The 22,009-nt window shown below is 43.9% G+C and overlaps 1 protein-coding gene across 1 annotated transcript in view; it reads left to right on the plus strand.

Annotated features, from left to right (window-relative positions):
- Positions 1-961: 961 nt before the first annotated feature.
- ANKH (ANKH inorganic pyrophosphate transport regulator) overlaps positions 962-22,009 on the plus strand; it is a 107,394-nt gene continuing 86,346 nt past the window's right edge. The window contains exon 1 of the mRNA XM_059854498.1: positions 962-1,530. Coding sequence (XP_059710481.1) covers positions 1,435-1,530 — 96 coding nt within the window. The 5' untranslated portion in view covers positions 962-1,434. The remainder of the gene's footprint in view (positions 1,531-22,009) is intronic.

The following is a 22,009-nucleotide window of genomic DNA, read 5'->3' on the forward strand; positions in this document are numbered from 1 at the left end:
CAAGGTGAAGATAACACCATAAACCTAAATGACCCAGCGAAACTCAATCACAATAAAACCCTGAAACCATCCTGCAATTTGGAAAATGCTGAGAAACTTCTGCAATTCATTCAGAAGGGGATTGCATTCTCATCTTTCTCAACACCTTTAGACGGGCAAAACCTTGTGGCTTGCCACGGCCCTGGCTCAGAAAGCAGCTGGTGGCCCAGCCAGCAAAGGCCCTCCTGCAAGCTCTCTCGGGCCGCAAGCACATTCCCTTGCCCAGAGCTCGGGCACAGATCTTGAAAGATGAAGATGTTACACTGCCAAACGTTCAAGATTAATTTATTTCAGGGTTTTGACCACAAGAGCTGTGGGTTAGACACCCTGGCTGACGCCTCGTTCAGGACTCCCACATTTCCTGCAGCTGCACGAGTGCCCGTGCATGCCTGAGGCCCGAAGCCCACGGCCAGAGAGCGCCTTCCCGTGCCCCCGGCTGCACCAGGAGGGCGGCGGGCGTGCGGATGGGGGAAGCCCAGGGCGCCCATCGGGACCCGGTGGGGGGCAGGGGTGCGGACAGGTGCCGAGCCCGACCCGGCCCCGCCACGGCCGCGGGCGGGGGGCGCAGCGCGGCCGCTCCGGCGTCGGGAGGAGCCGCTCGGTGCCGCTCTTTCCCCCGCCGCCGCCGCCGCCCGTCTGCGAGCGTGTGTCAAACCCACGTGCTCCGCCAGCCCGCGCTGCCCGGAGGGGCGCCCCGTGGCCGGGCCCCGCCGCCGGCCCCGCACAGCCCCGCACCGCCGCCGGCCCCGCACGGGCACCGCCGCCGGCGGCCGCGCCGCACCGCGGCCTGCGCCATCCCCGCAGCGGCGGCGGGGAGGAGGGGGAGGAGGAGGAGGAGGAGGAGGAGGAGGAGGAGGAGAAGGAGGGCGGTGTTTTCCTGCGCAGCGCCGCGGCCGTCGCCCCGCCGCCGGCGAGCGTCAGCGGGGGGGGCCCGGCCCGGCCCTTCCCCTGGCCCCCGCGCCCCGAGGATGGCAGCGCTGCCCGCACGAGTGGCTGGCGGCGGTGTCCCTCCTCTTTTTTTTTCCGGCAGCGGCGGCGGCGGCGGCAGCGGCGGAGGATCATTGTTGTGTGGGAGGAGGGCGGCGGGGATGGACTTGATCTCTCGGGTCTCCTGCTAAGGCGGCAGCACAGCGCGCCCCGCCGCCCAGCCAGCGCCGCGCCGGGCAGGGAGGGACCGGACCGGCCCCCCGCCCGCTCCCTGGCTCTTTATTTTTAGGGGGCTCTGCCGCTCCTCTCCCTCTCCCTTATCTCCCCCCCACCCCCTCCCCGCCCGCACACACGCACAGGGACACGCACGCACCCTCCTCCGGTGCCCTTTCATCCTTCCCCCCGCCGTCCTCCCGCGCCGTCTCCTGCCGCGGCAGATGCGCCGCGGGTCACCTCGCAGCTGGGACTATGGTGAAATTTCCAGCGCTCACTAACTACTGGCCCCTGATCCGGTTCCTGGTCCCTCTCGGCATCACCAACATCGCCATCGACTTCGGGGAGCAGGTAAGGCAGCGCCTCTCCGGGGAGCGACCCTCTCCCTCCCGCCCGCCCTCCCGCAGCACCAGGCTGGCGCGGTCGGTGCCTCCGCCGGGAAGGGAAGGGACGGAGAGCCGAGCCGAGCCGTGCCGAGCCGAGCCGTCCTGCCCCGGCTCATCGCGTCGGGCGGGGACTGCTGCCCCTGCGCCGGCGGGGGCAGCGGGCGGCCGGTGCCGGCGTGCCTGCCCCGGCGGCCGCCCGAGACCACGGGCTGCCCTCACCCCCAGGAGATGCCCGGGGAAGGATGACAGGGTTTGGGTTGTTTTGAGGAATATTTCCTCCTCGCATTTCAAGATTATATAATCTGAAATTACATAATGCATTGGCCGGGGGCTGGCAGTGGTTTATCCCCGCGCTGACACGGACGCTCAGGTGCAGCAGCCCCTAGCGCAGTGCAGCGCGGCTCGGCGGCGACTGGAGCGGGGCGCGGGGCGGGCGGCCCGGCTGTCGCCGCCCGCTGCCGGAGGGAGCCGCGGCCCCCCCGCCCCGCGGAGCTGCCGCTGCCGCAGCGGTTCGGGCCCCGCCGCCGAGAGCCCCCGGCGCGGCATCGCGGGAGGAGCGCGGCATCCCGCGGGGAGCCGCTCCGCGCCCCTCCGGGCAGGTGAACCTCCGGCTGCACCCTTGCCCCCGCCGGTGTTCTGTGCGCCTCAGCACCGCTGCAGTTCTGTAGCGGTGTCGGTGACCTAAGGCTGTCCCCTGGCATGGGCACCGACAAGATAGCCCGGTGTACCCGAACCCGCTGTCAGCCTTTCTCCCTGACGTGCCGCTACCCCATTTCGTCCTTCCAATCCCCGCTTGCTGCGTTTGCACCGAGTACATGCTCAGGGCTTGACGTACCCACTCCGCTGCCCAAGCTAGTGCTCGTTTGCCCCTGCACTGGGGCGTGGGGGAATCTCTGCTCTCACGTTTTGGTATTTATGACAATCCAGGCCCTGTCTTGTGTTAGGCTGCACTATATGGGACCTGTCATTACATTTTTAGTAGGATGGCATACACTACTAGTTATTTTCAATAAGCTGGGCAGCCACACTAAGTATTGCACCCCAAATAGCTTTATCCTTGTCCTAAGTCGCTCAGTTTGGCTAAGAAGAATAGACACTTGCTCCCGTGCTTCTTGAACAAAGATATCAGAAAATTAGTGGGTACTTTCAAGCATTTGTAAAGAAGAAAGTGAAAGGAAAAATACTACAGTGGGAAAAAATAGCTAGCATTAATCATATGTTTGTCATGGCTGTGTCAATTGCATTTTGATTCCTTGTCCTTTAAATAAACTGCAATACTAAAAAATACAATTCCATCCTTGTTTAACAGCTATGTTCTTTCCTACTAAGTCAGTCTTCTTTAAAACATACTGGGGTGGGGTGGGGGGGGAGGAGGAAATCTAAATTTAGAAATGAGAAAGGAAAAGGATATTTAAATGCTAGTAACTATGCCATTTTAATAACATATAGTAGAAGTTAAATTGAAAGCAGTGCACTCAGCAAACTGAGTATGACAGGTGCATTCATACGGCTTGCTTCGTACAAGGTCAGCTCAATTCAAGGTAAATGTCAGCCTATAAAAAACATCCCTGTGGCCTCAGTGTGCTCTGAACCAGGATTTCAAAATTTGCAAGTGATTTTATAAGCGAGGGTCCTTCTGTCTGACTGGGTACCAGTGACACTGGAGGGATGTTAATCTGTGAATGATACATGTAAACACTTTAACAACTTTGACGGTGTTAGGGACGAAAATATCTTAGAAAATGTGTTTTGTTTGATAGCCAAGTCATGGGATTGGATTTTCAGGAGAGTTGGGTTTATCCCTTGTCTCAGATGGCTGCCTGGGGAGATATTTAATTGAAAAGGGAGAAATCCATCCTGCTAGTACTCTAGCTTCTTTCAGGAGCAGAAACTGGAAAGATAGTTTTTTTAGCGGCCTTACCTACATGGAAATCAGGAAACTGAAGAAGGGGCAAAGCTATTCCATGTCTGAAGGGTTCCTCATACAGACAAAAGGACAGTGATTTTATTTTCCTCTATGTAATACATGAAGTTACTTTTTGCACTTGTACGACGTTACCGTTGGACTTGAGAGACTGAAATTACATTGAATTGCTGAGCCAGTCACCTTTCTGCTTTACATTTTCAAAAAATGCAATAATTTTAACATGAGGGATGAATGGAAGCAACATAGAAGAATGGGTGTGCCAACAGATAGCTCTTCAAAGGCTGCAGTACCCCCTCCTTAGATTGTATACTGCAGATAACACAGATTTCTAAGAATGATAAGGGAAGGAAAATTTGCATGAAGGAATATTTCTTGCTCTGGACAATACTGTAAAAGAGACAGGAGAACTGCGGGTCAGAAGTAAAAGATGACTGTAAAAAAATTATGGAGAGAATGGACCTTGTCTGACCAGGGAAGAAGAGATGTATAAGAAATGCTGTAAGTCAAAAACCCTTTTGATGTATGGTATTCATACCTTGCTCCCTCAAGTGAGGAGAGTATTTGGAAGTAGAGCATTCAAAGCAGAGCCTTCTTAGCAAAACCTTATACTATTAGATACCTCAGACTGAAAAGTGAGAAACAAAGAGAATCACATTTTTTTTTTCCTGTTACCTTGAGAGGCATTTCTGGGTGTTGAGTAGTTGTAGTCAATAGCAAACATCACTAGAAAATTACCAGATCCCTGGTATGCAGCTGCCTCTAGGTTTCTTGCTAGGTTAAGGGAAATTTACAGTAAGGCTAGAGATTGTTTGCAGAACATAGGTTAAGGCTGTCACCATTGCCCCATATAAGATGCTTGGCATGGCAAGTCTGTTTAGTTTACAGGAAGTAAAAAATGCTGGCGCAGTGCTTAAGAACTAATAAGCTCAGCTCCTGAAGTCACTTTCAGAACCGCTACAGCCAGTGAAGAGCCTCCTGTTGGCCCTGGACTCTAATCCAGCAATGCCTTAAGACAAGACTGTGTTACAAAGTTACTCCAATCTAGTGAGCTGACCTTTTTTCTTCACCTCATAAAACCTCTCTGACAAATACCTGGGGTTTTTTTTCACTACTTAAAAAAGTAGCCCTGATGCATGACCAGGTAAATTACCAGACTATTAGAGAGATAAACCATTTCTAACTTACTTTCTTGATTTCCTTCTGCAGTCCATTTCCAGTTTATTGACAGTGCTCCATGGCTTTTATGAAATTAAATACTACATACCTTTCTTCTTAAAAGTATGGCCTTCCAGAAAACAGTCCCAAATATTTTGGCTAAATGTTCCTTCTCCACTCAAATCTGTGTCTGTGTGTCAGTAATGTATGTGTTCATCTATATATATTGTTTTCTCCAGGTGTATGAATGCCCTCACAAATATACACAACACAGCATTTTCATCCCAAGAGTTTAACTCCACCAGAAGAGAGATAGTCTCTTTTATTCTGCCATTGAGAGGAGCTTTCAACTCTCAACATCTTACCCTGAGATTCACAATAATTACTGTTGTTGTTAGAGCTTAGTCATTGGGAAACAAAGTTTGCATTAAAAATTCTGGCTTCCTTGAAAAATGTTGGATGTACTTGCTTAGAAATAAATAAATAAATGCCTCCTGTGTGATGGAGAGCAACACAGCCTCAAACAACTCAACAGCAAATAACAGCGTTGCTACTCCGTGGGCTCAAAAATCCATCACCACCCACATCAGTTTTCCTTTTAACACAGTTCCAGAGCTGCTGACATATATTCTGGTGGCCTGACTTGTAACATAAATGTGCATTTGCATCAGCATTTTTACAAAGGAGAACGCTGAGGTGTGCATGAATTCACTAACTTTGTCAGAAGCGCGGACTCAACCCTAGGCAGCACTAAATACAGCTTGCAGGCGTGGCTGGGAACTCTCCCTGATGCTCCTGGGGTGGCAAAGGCCAGGCAGAGAGCAGTGTTTTGATCTCAAGGTCTGTTTGCAGTAGTCCCTTAGTTATCAATGGAAAGTACGGGTTTTTGGTTTGGGTTTTTTTTTAACTTAGTAGCTATCACGTAGCCAGCCCGTGGATCATTAGTTTGTGTCGCTGTCAGTAGCTGTTGGCCGGGCAGTTTAGCATGCCAACATAACTTATGGATGCATCTGTGGTGTTTGGTGGCTTGTGGGCCCTTGGAAACTAAAACTGAGCAAGCACAGCCCTGCTGCCTCTTTCTCCAAAGGGCACTCCGGTGCTCTGGTCTCTGCAGAGAACTTGCCATGCATTGCCCATGCTGTAGTGTTTGAGATCCAACAGACGAGCCGTAAAGGAAATGCTAAATGTTTTGGATTCCAAATTATTTTGCAGTAATTGATGGTTTTTCTTGTATTTGATTGGGTTTTTTGTACTGTTTTTTGTTGGGTTTTTTTGTTGTTGTTGTTTTCTGGTTTTTTACTTAAAAAAAGAAAGTTGCCAGAAAAGGAGAACAAGTCATTAATAATGTATCAAAAAGAATTAGTGAGCTTACTGTCTGCCCATGCCATTTGCAAACTTGGTAGGGGGTTAAACATTTTGATTAATGCCTTATGAAGCTTGCTTTGGGGGTAAGCATTATTGTCTGGACATTCAAAACAAGTAATGGGAGAGTTCACATTCCCAGCTGTTCACCAGGGATTTGTGCCAGGTTGTGTAACCTTTCCATTTCACAGTTTCCCTGCCTTTGAAGTGTGCCTAGACACCTACCTGTATGTAGATGTAATGAAAATTCATGTGTCAGAAGCACTCTGAGATGAAAGGTGCTGTATGAGTGCAAAGTACCCCTGTTATTGATGTTGTAAGAGGTCAGGGACTTGTTTCAATTGTGTAGGACTTTAGTACCATATAAACAAGAAAGCTAACAGCGTCCTATAATTGGTGTACAACGTGGCTGTATGTTATTACCACAACCACATTACTAATGGGGTAGGCTGACGGAAATGTCCTATTTATTTTAAATGAATACTGTGAACTACACAGCTTTTTAAATTACATTTAGATTAAATTGTGTTGAAGAAGAAAACATATACAGAGTATGCTATCAACAGAATTTTTTGGTTGCTATTATTTTCGATGTCATTACTTTGAAGTAATTTCTCTTGCAGAATTCACAAACCAAATGGTCAGGGAAATAGCTAGGAATGACCACTGAAGTATATCCAACTTTCCTGTTTAGAGTGAGTAAATCCAAGTGAGACCATCTATGAAGGATTAAAAACCAAATCACACACACCTGAAGTAGAAACTTTCAGGATCTATACCTCAGTGCTGTCTCCAGAGACTTTTTTATAAGCAGTGCAGCTTTACTTCTCTATGCATGCCAGCCTGAGCCTTCCAGCGCTGGCTCCTAAATGGTCATCTGCCAAGCTCTGGGGGTTTTCACACCAGTGCTAGATGGGCTCTGGACCACGTGGCCAGCTCTTGAGACTGCCCAAGAGATTAATTAGGCTTATATGTCAGCGTTAGTGCAGCGGGCGTTACACACCAGGCGTTGCATTCACCACTCACGCAGAGCATTTGCTGGCATTTCGCAGCAAGCAGGGCATGCTGAGATCTGGGAAGAAGTCAGAGATCTCATAAAACATTTGCAGATAAAAGCCAAATCTCAACAAAGCGCCAATGTTCTTAAAGGTGACAAAGACTTACTCCTGGCAGCTAAACCAATATCTATTTGCATTTTATAGCACGCAAGGTACAAAATAAACAGGTTGTGAAGAGCACTGGGGCTATCACCACTGGAGATTTCACATGGTACTAGAAATTATGAGAATGAACCTGCAGTGCTAATGAGGTGTCCATTCCCTGCAGTGCTCCGTGTTGCCATACTGTAAAATACATAATCTTGAGCTAGGACCTATTTTGCTTAATTTGTCAGGACCTTCCCCTTTTTTTATCCTGCTCTCTCCTTCCTTCACAAAACCATCCAGTTCCCTGCCTCCCACCTCCCATGGCTGTGTCAGCTCGGCACTAAGGACTTCTCTGGACTTTCTTATGCTTCACTGTTAAGAGCAGGCAGATTTTGTACTTGATGATAACCATGAAGCATGTCTGAAGGCATTTGCCATCTAGAGCTGGGGAGAGAGCTTATTTCCAGGACAGGTTGGAAGGGGGGGGGGGGGGTGGAGGACAACAACTCCATGCAGCACCAACCACCCACTTTTTAATGAAGTAATTTAATTAATCTCAAAACTGTAAGTTCAGATGATATTTGCCCACCAGGGAAATAAAACTTTGAGGTCTGGCGGGTGGAAATTATTCTCCCTACCAGAAGTCTAGTTCATGCAGTGGGAGACCAGGAACATTTACAACTTTACCAATCAGTCCCAGTTCCCAGTCTCTAGGCTGGAGGGCCCTCACTGGAGATACTCCAGTCATAATATCACTTGATAGCTGCTGAAAAAGGTGCGTGGGGTAACCAAATACTTCTCATGCTTATTTCAGAGATAGGGAAATTGTCTTCTCCTCCCTATGCCAGTGAAAATCTAGAAGACTATGCTAGAAATCTTGCATCAGGAATTGAAGTCAGAAGTTGAAAATACCCCAAGTCTAAAAAGTCTAAAAATACCCCAAGTTTAAAACATGGGTTCAAAACTGAAATTTTGGAAGGGGTTTGAACCACTGTATTCTACATGGTGTTGAGAAATCCCCGAAGTAGAACTTTTGGATGTGAAGTGGACCATTTGCTTTGTTTCGGGGCTTTTCTTGTTTATTTCTTTTTGCTGCCTTTTTTCAAAGCCAAGAAAGCTGATTTCTCTTCACATTTGCTTTGGTCTGAACTGATTGCTTTTTAATCATTGCTCATTTTGCTGCTGCCTGAAGAAGTTGGTTGTATACAAAGGCTTATATGACTTGGCCAATCTTATGACTAAAGATAAAGTGTCTTTTTATATTCAGAGAAGGCATACACTCAAGGCTTTAGCTCTAAAAGTGCAGATTCTATCTGTTCCTATCTTGATCCTAGACAAGACATTTCTCCTTGTGTGAGTTTCGTCAGTTCTAAAATTGTGATGTGTTTCACAAGGCAGTTACAAAGTATATTCCTTCATATTTGTAAAACATGGATGTAAGTTGTTGTATAAATAGAAAATTTAAATATATCTGCCAGCTCATGCAGAAAACTCCATGCATAAAACTGAGCAATTTCAAACAGATTTTGCTTTGCAGCTACTTTGAGAAATCTGTGATGTTTTTAAATAACAGATATTACTGCTGAGCTCAATTCCAGTTTAAATGACATATCAGAACATGCATTTCTTTAAAAAATATGGATAATTTGTAACTATATAAAATTTTAGAAAGCTAATTTAATTAGCCATTGCTACCTCATGCTCTTTTTACTTGGAAACCTATGGATTTTGGGGTGAGGGAAGCAGGAAGGTTAATATGCAATTAGATCATCAGATTGCACTTCTTTCTGCTTGCTTGATTTTCTACTGACGTGATATTGCTGTAGCTATGGCTTTAGACACCACCACTGTCTTTTCAGATAACCATTAGATAGAGAATTAAAAAAGAACCACCATAGGAGATGTAAATGGCCTGTGGACTTTGGTGTCTGAAACAGCAAAGCTCTGCAGTTTTCCCATGTTCTGCCTCCTTTATGATATCACCTCTCTTTCAGATTTTCCACAGGATGTCACTACCTTGCTATAGAGTTTTTCTACGTGTGCACTTTTTTTTTGATGAGTTCCCTCCCAATGTAATGCAGAATAAAAGAGCCTGCGTGAAACATTAACTAAGAATAATTCCAGGTGTAAATAGGCATTTTGTTCCAAAGAGGGCTGAAGTAGAGCATTGTTACTTGCAATAGCACAGTTGATTTCCACAGCCTTTGCAAGAGCATTCTAAAAAAAGGACAAAGGAAAAATACTGGAGAGAAGGGAGGTGTTTGTTGAAAAATAAGTGCCACAAGGGTGTGAAATCTCAAGTGCCATTTTAATTATTTTCCCAAAGATGATGCAAAAAATTCACGGTTCCTGTTTTGGCTGGAGTGTTACTGTTGGGGAAAGGGTGGTCACTATTGCCCAACCCGTCCAGTTTGCTTTACTGATGTAGTGGTTCAGCAAGAGTTCAGCTTTTAGTGTGGGAAGTGAATAAACTGCAAGACACTACTTATTATCAAATGTTTTGCTTCACAAAGTATTTCTGCATTGTTAAGGCAGTTTTTCTTCAACCCTTTTCAATTTTTACAGCCCAGAAAATTTTCAGTGGAGTGCAGAGGAAATTCACATGCATAGGAGCTGGAGAACATACATGGTTTTATATTTCTTCATTACCTGTTTCCAACTCTTTGTAAACAACATGTGCCAGTCTGTTTGCTGACAAATACATTTGAAAGGCTTTTGGCTGGGAGATGGTCTGTCTTCTGGCCTTCTTACCTGTGTTTTGCACTTAAATTAGTGAATGAAGTCCGATGCAGGGCGCACCTGAACTTTAATGTGCTGGCATGATTATTGCCTGTACTGGAGAATGCAGCGGTGCCTGTCAGCCGGGACTGATTTTTTTCCTTCATCAAGTCAGATGTGCAGCTTGTGTGGCTATAAGGGGTGCAACCACATCACCCAATGTTCTTCCCTTGTTTTTTTAAAGATGATGTTTGGCATCTACTTTCCTCAAAATGCAGGGTTTATGTCTAGATTTTATTGGGCTCTTTTTCCTGTTCACTCCCTACTCACTCCTCCTTCCTTCTGCTGCATACCAGTGACCAATATCTTATTTTTGTAACCTCTGTGTTAGTATACAGGAACAGCTGTTAAGGTGAGGTAGCCTCTGATCCACCTTTGACATCTTCACTCCTCAAGACAAAGGCTTTCCTTTCCACATACCAATGTGCTCCTAGAATTTGGCAGCCTTTGATCTCAAATCTGCTGTCCTGCAGATGGAAGAAAGATACTTGAACAAGTCCATCATTGCCATTTCCTCTGTCAGCATCTTACCAATTAAAAAACCTTTAGGCCATTTGAAAAGAAAATGAATTGTTAGCAGCATCTTGGAGTGGGAAGACACTTCACATTTTTGGTTCTGTTGAGAGGGGAAAAAATGTCAGTTACACAAGAGGAAAGATTATAGAAGTGAAGCATTTATAGCTTGGACGGAAAAGGGAGTTTGATAACCATCTGCAGTTGTATGAACTGTGGTGTGGTCATGAAGGAGAGAAAAGGGGAAACGAGGTTGGCTAGGTCACTGCTGTGGAGAGAATGTGGACAAGAGTGGTGAGAAAGACTGGGATGGTAAACACAGTTTAAACTGAAAAGATTTCCAGATTATTTTCCAGTTAAAAAGCAGATTTTCCCTCTCACACTTGGCTTCCTTCTAAAATGTGGCACAAAGAGTGCTGACCTTCAGACAGGATTAGATGGTGGTGGTGGTGGTGGTTGTGTTTTACATAGGCTCAAATTCAGTGGGTTACCAAAAAAAAAAAAAGAGTGAAGTGATCACATGATGGGTCAAACCTGAAGACCACATTTTCAGAGCTTGAGAACCACATCCTCCTCAAAGGCATTCAGTGCACTCTAGAAGGGCACTGTAATTATGGGCTCTTACTAAGGTGAAAAAAAACCTGTAAAAGCCTGCAACTCAGAGGTGAGGAATTTCTTTTATTAATAATTGGTGGTCATGATACAGTTTTCTCACAGCACCCTGTTTTTCACATGCTGCCTACCATATTCAGCATACAGAGAGCACTTGCTGGGGGGAGAAACAGAGCTACCTGGCTAGTAGAAGTATTGACTGTGAACCCTTGTCTTGTTCCTTTTAGAGGCATTCACTGGAGGCAGCGTGCCCTTTGCTACCCGAGTGAGCAATACACTGTGTTAGGGTCTCCCTGGCAGAGCTGAGGAAAAAAAATCCAAACACAATGAGCTTACCTAAATGCAGGAACTTTTCCAGTATGAGAGAAGTAGAGTGTTGAAATGTCCTCAGTGTGGAAGTAAGGGAGATCTTAACTCTGCTTTTTAGCTGGAGGCTTGGTGAGTTTTTTTAAAGGCATAAGCTGTTGTGAGACAAGTCTTGGCAAGCACGGGGGAGGTTTCAGTCCTGTGGTCCCATATGGTGTATGCCCACAGCCCTGTACCCTTTCTTGACCTTACCCTTTCTTACTGCCTTTCCAGTTCAGTTCTTTGGGTCCTTTGCTTGGTTGTCCCATGGGTGCTGGAGTGTATCAGTCACACAGACATCTCTTGGCTTTGTTGCCAGACTGGAGCTGCAGTGCAGCACCTCTTCCAGATTGCTACCAGGGAGCCCATCCATTTTGCTCTCACCCTGCTACTGGCTTGGGTAATTTATTCTGTCAGTCCATTCCCCTTCCTCCTCCACTGTGGCATTTTGGTGATGACTTTGAACATTAGAATTATTTCCAACCCACTCAGCCCAAGAGGCCAGCGAAGAAGATGAGTTCAGACTCTCCCCAACAGAAGTGAAAATGCCAGATGATGTACTTGACATCTCTGGTCATTTTTCTCTGCACTTAGTAGCACATAACAACTGGTAATGTGGGCCTCCAAATTTAGTGTGACAGCACTGTCAGCTTCCCCTGTAGTCATGTTGGGTCATAAGGATTTTGGAATCTTAAGCATTCACTTTAAAAGAGGAGGAAAATCCAAACCCCACAACATTTCTCAGCATATCAAAATACCAAAGGCAGTCATCCACTGAAAGCTTGTTTTTGACACAGGTAAACACATTTTTCACATGCTTCTTTAAGACACACATTCATATGTATGTGGTGTGTTGTGAGCAGGAGACTGCCTTTATAGGAGAATTATACACTGAGTGGTGCCAAAGTACTGTCTTGATTACTACTGACTTATATGCAAGACTGAATAAATGGGGAAATAAGGAGATGGGCTGTAACTGCTCATGTACCTGATTTGTTGCTTATAGTTTGAGCCATCTCTGGTTACATGTTGCTTGTGCAAATGCTGTTTTGTTTTTGAATCCATGGTTTTGTAAATGGATTTTATCTTTTCAAAATGTGATCTTGAGAGCAGTCCTGATCACTGCACCACTGTTCTTTATATACTTGTGGGCAGTGATTTTGCTTCAGAGTGTTTTATTTCAAAGCATGAAAGCATGACGACCTTTCAGCATTCAGAGTCTTGTTCTTATATGAGCTTTCTGAGATGCAGTCAACGGTCTGCTGGTTAGGACATGCTCCAGCATTGTAACAGTCTTGGGAAGAGCTTTCGTCAGCAGTGCCTTCTGGATCTAATATATAAGTAGTGTGGGTTTTTTCTGTTAATACTCTGCAGAGGCCAGTGTTTCTCTCTTTAAGTAAATTCACAATAAATCACAGCAGGTATCTTCCTTGACATTTTCTTGTTCCAGGCTTGACCTGTCGGTGAGCTTTGGGTGGCTGTCCAGAAAAGGCCAGTGTCATTGTGGGCTAGCTTTTCCAAATCACAGCATGCAGTTCTTGTCAGCTGCAAGCTCCTACCACGTTGTGGGTGGTTGCATCACTGAGGAGAAAATAGCTAACGAAGGCACAATCATTGCCTCGGGACTTTGCCAAGGAAACCTCATGTGAAGTTACATATTTGTGACTTTGAGCTCCAGGGGTTTGGTCATGCTTGCAGTAATCTGCAGGTGTTAGGTCTGTTGTATTCTGTGTGCATCCAGAGATTTGAAAGGGGAAATGAGTGGTAAGAAAGAGGGGTTTTGATGAAGTGTCTGAAAGGAAAAGTCCTGACATCCTTGGCTTTAGAAAAACCACCACATCCCAGAAGTCCTGGGTCATGAAAACTTTTCTCTGCACTAGAAGGGCTGAAATGCTCCAGTCAAAGCAACTTCAAGGCCATAATTTCATCACTAGTATCTTGCTGAATAACAAACTAGAAACTTTTTCCTCTGTCATTCTGCTGAAAGTCTAAGGTAGACAAAGGAGGCATGCCAGTGCAAGTTTAGCTTAATGAGAAGGCTGTCAGGTTCTGTGTTGAGACCAGCATTGAGAAGAATGTTAAATCAATACTTGTCCAGCTGGATAAAGGATAATCTGCGCTTAACTGTGGAAATAAATAGAGGAAAAATATGAATCTCTAATATCCTTGACCTTTTTTCAAGAACAGGGAAGACTAGACGTGAAACCATTAGATATGAATACCATCTCTTGGGAACTCTGAGTGTGGAGTGCTATGACAAGAAATAAGCAAATTGGCTGGACAAAGAAGTGATTCTGTCTGCAGCCAGAAGAACAAAGAATACTTGAGTTTGTTGTTTTGGGTTTTTTCACTCTTAACACACTTATAGCATTAGGGAACCCTAAGCACTGTTCTGCTTTTCTGTTGACACAGCATAGGGTGAGGGATGCACGGCGAGGTTGGAACAATTACAAGAAAGGATTAGTAGCTTATTTGCAAGAGGTTAGTATTGCAACTTTTGGGAGTTGGTTTCAAAGGCAACTACAAACATGAGTGTCTCTTGTTTGCTTTCCTTGAAGAATAGTGCCTCTATAGTCTCTTGACATTTAGAATCAAATACCTCTATGCTTTCCTTCTTTCTGTTTCGGCCAGATAAGATTCTATAACCTCAAATCTTCTGTGTGCATCCCTTTGTTTTGCAATTCCTTTGTGAAAGAAAGAAAACAACCATTGAGAAAGAGAGAAACAGGATATAAAAATAGGGAGCTGCCCTCAATTAAATTCTTTTTTTGTCTTCCACTGAATCCCTCCGTGGCAGTGCAATGATGCAGCACCATAACCAACAGTCTGGCATCTGCAGCCTTCCAAGCTGAACCCTGAAGGATCAAGCATCATCAATCTCATATTTTACTGTCTGGTTTTGGCTCTTTGATTGTACATATATATTTAAGACGGAGGAGTTTTTGATTTCAGCCCTTGGCTGGGGCCTCTCATGCACTGCTCTAGTTGGCAGCCCTGGACAGCTCCTGTCCCTTCGCCTTGTCATCCTGCATCCTATTTACTGCCTTTTTTTTAATCCACAGTAGTCTGTAAGCTTCAAATACCTGCTCCTCTTCTGTCTCCTGTGCTTTTCCTTTTCTATTTTTCCTTTTCAGTTGCCTGTCCACAGGCTGCCTCCAAGGCACATCCCATTGCTGTTTGCAGACAAGCAGAAAACAGCAGCAAACAGTAAGCACGGCAGCAAGGTGCCCACTGCCTGCCCCCAACAGATTCCTTCCTTGCAAGAGGCCTGGTTCAGCAAAATAAATGCTTAATTAGAAATCTTTGTGCTTGTAGCCTTTAAATGTAGGCCTCACATCAGCTCATGTGCAGGTATTTATGTCATATGAGACAGCCAGACTTCAAATGAAGAATGTGAGCTTTGTAATAAAGCTACAAGACTTTTATCTAGCAAAGGGCTCGTGTTTGCCACTCCTTCCTTCAGACATGCAGTTGTGGTACCAGGCAGCACCTTAGCCGGCTGTTTGTGTTCCTCCTTTCACATCCCACCGTGTCAGACCCAGGTCCAGGTCAGTCTGGCTCAGATAGTTTTTCTCTGGGGCTGGCATGGCACAGTGCTGGCGAGGCATGGCTGTGACTGCTTCCCCACTTGACCCGTGGCTCCCTCTCGTCCTCACCCAGGTGGCCTCTTTTGAATTCCTGCTCAGCATGATGCCATGTAGGAGAAGCAGTGAAATTTTTGTCCCTGCATGCTGGTGTCTGATGGCACATGGTAAATGCCTGGTGTCGTCATTGGTGGCTTTTTTCAAAGAACCTACAAACCAAGGTCAGAGTGATTATTCTCACTAAGTCTTAAAGCCAATTTCTGGATCACAGACAAGAATAACATTGCCTGCATTCCCCACATGCCTGTTCGTCCTGCTGTTAGGTCTCATGGCTGTGGTTAGGTCTCATTGCTCCTGAAAACAGGAATGTTTTCTTACCTGTATGGCCAGAGATAAAGCTGTTGGAGTGCTGAGACAATCTAATCTCAACAAAGCCCCTTCTGGATCAGAGAGCACTTCTGCTCTTTGATGTATTCTTTCAAAGACAATCCTTTGAGAAAACCTGGGAGAAGCACGCCAAGCTCAGTCAGTTGTACATGGGCATGGATATAAGGTGCAGAGAGATCCAGCTGTTGTGAAGGTGATTGCTGTAGGCTTCAGAGAGAAACGTCCCCATTGTGAACCTGTGCATCCTTTCAGGGACTTTTGATGATCATGACTATTTTTAACATTATAAATATTTTTTAAATGCTATATATAATTTGTCTTCAGACATTTTCAGGTCATAACTAAACTACTAGGCTTGTTCCAAATTAGGGATGGATGGCATGAATAGCACAGCGTGAGTCAGACCCATCACATGTTCCAAATAAAACTTGTGCTGAGCCAACATTGATCTTAAGACTCTTTCTGAAAATGTCTCTACCTTACAGATATTGCTGACAGTGTTTCTACAGAGGTTGATAATGAAGAAAAATGTAAAGCAGAAGCATGGAGAAAAACTGTACGATGGAAGGACTCAAAACATGCAACTAGGAGAAAGTATTCTGAATAAAGAAGTTAGTGGAATTACACCTTCAGCAGCATATAGGTTTTGGCTTGCCTAGCACACTTAAAAGTTCAAATTGCAAACCTCGAATGTTGATGAAGCAGAGTTGTGTCCTAATGACTACAGATGGATGTTTTCCTACCTAGGCATTGCAAGCTGCCTGAAGTATAACCACCAAGGGCTCCTGTTTTCTGGGGAGTGGGGGGGGGGGGGAAGAGTAGTTATGAGGTTAACATAAAGATTAGAAGATAGAGGGTCTTTGAGGATTTATCTGATGACCTGTCCCCCAGTAGAGGTAATGCATGCTCCAAGTGAGATTTCACCTGGGATACTTTGCACAGTTATGGCCATATATACTTAAGGCAAGTTAGTTCAAACTTGTTCAAAAGATTAGGCAAAAGAAACCCCAGCTATTAATTTCCCTTTTTTTTTTTTTTCATCATCTTATCTGTGAAGGTGAAACTGAAGGGTTTTGGTTTCTGTAGCCCAGCAAAGAAAGGCAGAGCATGATTAAGGTGTTTGTGGGGGAGATGGGATCATGTTTTCTGATGGGAAGATGGTAGCTACCTGCAAACAAGAGGAAACTGAGTAGCAACATATGCCTGTGAACTGACAATGAGTGTTTTTAAACTAGAAATGAGGAAGGCTCCCAGCTCCCAGAAGAATGAGACTCTGGAAAGATCAGGGTCAGGAAAGCTGACCAACTTGTTTTTAAGATTACATTAATGAAAGTCATGCTATTGCAGATGTGCCTGGAGCACCACAAAGGATTGGCTACACCCCTGCAAGTAGTTTCCATTCCCTTTGTGAAGGGAAGGTGGTAAAAACTTCTTAATCTGGATATGCTGTGGTTCTAAAATACTTGTTTTTCAATATTTCTACCTTCTTTAAAAGAGGTCATTGCTCACTTGAGACCTTCACAAATCCTGTTCTCTCATAGGAATGATTCCCAGAAATGGAAGGTGTTCCCTCACCCAGGAACACAGAGGCAGGGGGCTGCTTCTGCAGGGCTGACATTGCTGTCTCTGCTGCTGCTGCTGGTGAACAAACACAGCTCTGTTCATTTTTTGCTCCAGCAGAACGAGCAGGGGGCGGGGAATGGGACAGAAGAAGGATGAGCTCGGGAATGGAGGTTGCTCAATAGAATGAGAAAAACATAATGGGAGAAGACAATGTATATTCTGTTTCATAAAGAAATTCATTTGATTATACATGTTAAACAAAATTTGAAAGGGTTTGCCCTTTTTTTGTTGTTCACGGGACAGCTTATCTGTTCATTTTTTCTGTTTTGCATGCTAATGATAAATCAAAGCTGATCATCTTGTCATTGCCATTGACGCTGATTTAGGAAAATCTAAAAACATAAAATACCTTCCATTTTTCTCATTGCTTATTTCTTCTCCCAGCATTCCAAACAGCAAGCTGCAGTTGTGATATGAAAATCATTTTAAAGGCTGAAGCATCCAGACTGTACTGAGAGCACTGGAAGAGACATACTTGTCTTCTGTTGGCCACTTTGGAAGTCTCAGTCTGTATATTTCCCTACATTTGAATTATGTTGCTTTGGTCCTTCTGAAAGCAAAGCAACCATTATTACAGTAATGAAAAAAAACTCAATTAAAAGTTTTACAAGACACAGTACTTTCAAAAATGTGGCATTTTAGAAGTGTGGGCATTACATTTGTTGGCCTCTGTATGATTGGGCTACTAAGAAGCTGTATTGGTGTTGTTCTAGTAAGTTAAAAATGTGATTTTAAAATGTTTTTGTACTGTCACTAGAACAATGCATGACATAAGAAGAGCAAATGCTGAAACACAAGACTCTTAATTCTATGTCTAAGAGATTCTGCATTTTTATTTGGGTGAGTTGAGGCTGAGGGAAGAGGGACTTTCATTTTGCTTGGGGACTTTAGGATTCTTTTTAGTTTCACCACATACATGTGAGTGTTTGAGCACTGATGAAGCACAGTCCAGTTAACTCTGCTGACAGCAGATGGAAGCAAAAGGCCCAACCAGAAGGTGTGTCCTCCCTGCCCTGACCTGTGGCCATCATCTGGCCCTACTCCTTCTTCAGCCTTCCTTTTGGAAGGACAGCCAGGGAGAGGGGTAGGCAAAACGTTTGTCTCACTCTGTCCCTGCTGTATGTGCAAAGAGGTGAATCCTCCTGCCTTTATAAAAGCTGTTGACTTTTTTTTTTTCAATCAGGGCAATGTTCAAATAAAGTGGCAGATCTGTTTACTCTATACTTACATCCTAGGCATCCCATCCTATACTTATATCCCATCCTAGGGAAGGTTGAAATGTCACTGCAGCATAGCTGTTCCCTTTTCATCACTATGATCAGTCCTCACTGCTAGACTAATGCATGGGAAAAGGGGTGCAGATTTGGTATTTCCCTAAATATCTTCACTCCTTGAATAATCATGATGATCCCTGCAAACATAGAAGGTAACAATGATCTTAGAAAGCAGAAAACTGATTTTCTTTCTTCCCCAGTCTTTTTAAAAGACTGGTCTTTTTCATTCACTCTTGGTAGTGAATTAGGAATTTGCTGTATCATTGTTAACTAAGGGGAATAAAGACAGTCTGGAAATAGAAAGGGCTGCAGCCTGTGCAGATAGATGTCAGCTGTTGCTCAATGTCATTATGAAACTGTGAAGTCATCAGAAATAGTCCCCACAGGGAATGTGAATATTGGGCACAATACTGGGTTTCCAGACTGAAAATAGAGAGACAGAAACCTGGGTAAAAAAACAGGAGTATCACATGACATAAAAGCAGCTCCAGATCTTTTTGGCTCACTGGAAGTTTTTGGCTGTCTGTAATGTCTGGTACTCACAGAAAAGATACATGAAGATCCATGACCCATAAATGCATTCTTCATCCAAGATGGCCTGTAGAGTTTCTCTGTGCTTAGTGGGAACTTTGTCCACATTAAAATTAAAACCATGCAAAAACATGACCCTTGAAAGTGAACAGGAGGAGGAGATTTAGGAAAGGATAACTTATCTGTTAATGACACTAAGGAATAAGACACTCAAGAGAAATCCAATAGCTTCAGCAGTAAAGGTCCCATAAGCACTGTCAGGGATGAAAAGGAAAACCTTTAAGAAAAAGAGGCAATAAATTTGCTTTCCAACTCCTTTATCACCCATTACATAAAAAAGCCTGAGGGAACAAAATCTTACAATTGGAAAGCAAATGGTTCAAAACTCAGCCCAGACATTGGAACAAAAGCTATAGTCATCACATTTCTTTGCTTTCTGAACAAAGAACTTATTATGTAAAAAGCAGAATAAAACTCAAGAGCCTGGGATATGCCAATAAGCAAACCTCCCTTTACTCAGACAGTAAGAAACCAGCCTGTTAACCTGTCAGACTAGTGTGGGTTTGAGATGAAGATCCACCAGCTTTTCACCTACAGGAAGTGACACCATCTGTGCCCTTTGCAGTTTCTCTTGGGACATCAAAGCTAAAGATTGCACAACTTCCATCAGAAGTTATTGCTATTGTAAAAGTGAGGGGGGGTATCTGCTTATTCAAATAACATGATTCAGCTTCTTTTGGTTCCAATAATGTTGAAATCACTGCTGAGTTCCATAGCAGTAGTGATGTTTCAGAAGAAAAAGAAAATAGAGAAGTTAGTAGTTTAAATCTTATTATTGTATTACTGCTTCAGCAATATTTCTGTATCACTTGTTTGCCATAGACAGAGAAGTCAGCAATGAAGGAGAAGGCAGCTGGCACTCATCATTGACAGAAGAGGAGACAGTGTGTGAAAAAAGTACGTTTACTTACAAACTCACACCAGATAATGCTAATGAAGCTGCAGGATGTCAATTGTAGAAAGCAGCAGCCAAATCTCATAGATTTTCACAAAACTTAACAAAATAGGGCAAGGAATGTTCTTTTCTTTTAATGGTCCAATAGCCTGGTCTTTTTTTGTAACTGAAGGGTACTTGTGTGAAGAAATCCTTGGTGGTGTTAAGATGCAGAGCTCCCAGGAGAGATAAGGGTACCACTGCATTTGCCTTCACTGGATACCCAAGGAGTGCTGTCTTTGGTGCCTCCATTGGACATAACTTTTGCCCACTGACAGAAGGCTACTGCTGGGAAGGATAAGTTCAGACCTGAACAAGCAAAAAGAGGATTTTCACTATACAGAAGTGGGAGATGTTTTCTGGGAATAAAGCTCAGATCAGGCTGATCCCTCATAACATTAATCCCATGAAAATGAAATTTAAGGCAGTGATTCTGGCAAATTTCTGTTTGAAACTAAATTGAGAACTACTGTCCGTGAATAGTTCTATTTTCCACAATTTTCTCTGGTGACAAAGTTTATGTTACCTGCAGAAGAATAACAATACATATAGCTGACTATACCCTTTCTTAACACAGTTAAAGGAGGAGGGCTAGTTAAGGCCATGAAACAGGCTGGTCTGAAGTTTCAGATACATTTTATCTTCCTATTTTAAAAATACATAAAGAACCAATGTTTCAATATTGTATTGTCTCAATTGTATTTATTAAATTAATAGCAGGAATAGAAAAAAAACATTAATCTAGCCAAATCCATTAACAGGTAGTGAGCAAGCCTCAGATAGCTCAAATTTGTGGAGGCTATACCAGAGCTGTAGAGAGAAAGCAGCATCATTTGAAGTATTATGTTTTGGAAAAAAATTAGACAAAAAGAGTTACAGGTTATAAAATTATATAATCCCACAGAAATGTACAGTTACATTCAAACAAACAAACAAACAAACAAACCCACAAATGGTTTACTTGATTTATCTACATTTCAGTAGGTTTTTACTTCAGCCTTTTACTATAGAATTTCAGTATCTCATAGGTAGCATACATGCAGACTTAGGCATACCAGAGCAAAGCTTAAGATAAAAATTCAGTGTGCTTATAGAGTGAAAGGGAATTTTTTATCATTATATCTTGGCTGCCTTATTGTGTCTGTGACCAGAGAATTTAGACTTGAAGAAAAAACAGTTTCTGTGTTTCAAACAAGCAAGTAAAGAAGTTCAGTTACAGCATTCTGTGTTTTAACTCCATGTTTCATTCTAGATCACCTACACTGTAGTTACTTAGTATTCTGAACATCCAGAATATTCTGTTTAAAAAGAACAGAAAAAAAAGAAAACATTCGTTTTCTTCTAATGTTCTTTCTAGTTTGCATGAGACTGCAACTGTAATTCTGTATTTGCAGTTACAGCAGTAGTCAAAAAAGATTGTTTTCTCCAGAAACCCAAAGAACCACCTTTTCAGTGGAGCTCATTGCTTCTAAAGTGTGTGCTTTGCCTACTAGCAAACATCCACCTCCAATTTCTATGCAGCTGCTCTTGATCACGTGTATCTGAGTCATGTTTCTTCTGGAAATATAGGCAATGAATTCTCCAAATACTGAGCCGACCTGATGTACTGAATGGCCACTTATTTGCTGCTTCCTGTGCTGGGGTACAGCTGACGGCAGCAATGCTGCTGTGTTCTCAGCTTAGTTGTCAGCAGTGGGGTTTTTCATAGCCTGATGGGTAATAGCATGCTAGATAAAAAGGAATAAAAATATGTTTTTCAGAAAGCCTCACAATCTTAAAGAAGTTCTTTTTCTTCCACCAGAACACCTCCCCATCCTCTTCCCGGGTCTCAGCCCTTCTTGCTCAATCAGCACCTAGTTTCTTCCCTTCCACAGCCAGGATCCACTGGGGATTATTTACAGTGCTGACACTCTTGCTCTCACGTGGGTCCCAAAGCTATCTCTGGCAACTTCAGCATAAGAGTGCAGCTAAGCTTGGCAGAACTGCGCTGCTGAACTGGGGAGCAGTGACAAACGAGAGGACTTAGTGACACCACAGTCCCCTGCAGCTACTTCCTTTTAGAAAAAAGCTCATTAGTGTTAAAGCTAAATTTTTCTTAGGTAATTGATACACTTTTGAGGTCATCAGCTGAAAAAGTAAAAGGGACAGAAGTGCTGTAAACAAATAATATGATAATTATAATTCACTGCTGAATGTTTGTCCCAGTTAAGAGCT

The sequence above is a fragment of the Haemorhous mexicanus genome, chromosome 1 (assembly GCF_027477595.1).
Source record: "Haemorhous mexicanus isolate bHaeMex1 chromosome 1, bHaeMex1.pri, whole genome shotgun sequence".
In the NCBI taxonomy this organism is placed as follows: domain Eukaryota; kingdom Metazoa; phylum Chordata; class Aves; order Passeriformes; family Fringillidae; genus Haemorhous; species Haemorhous mexicanus.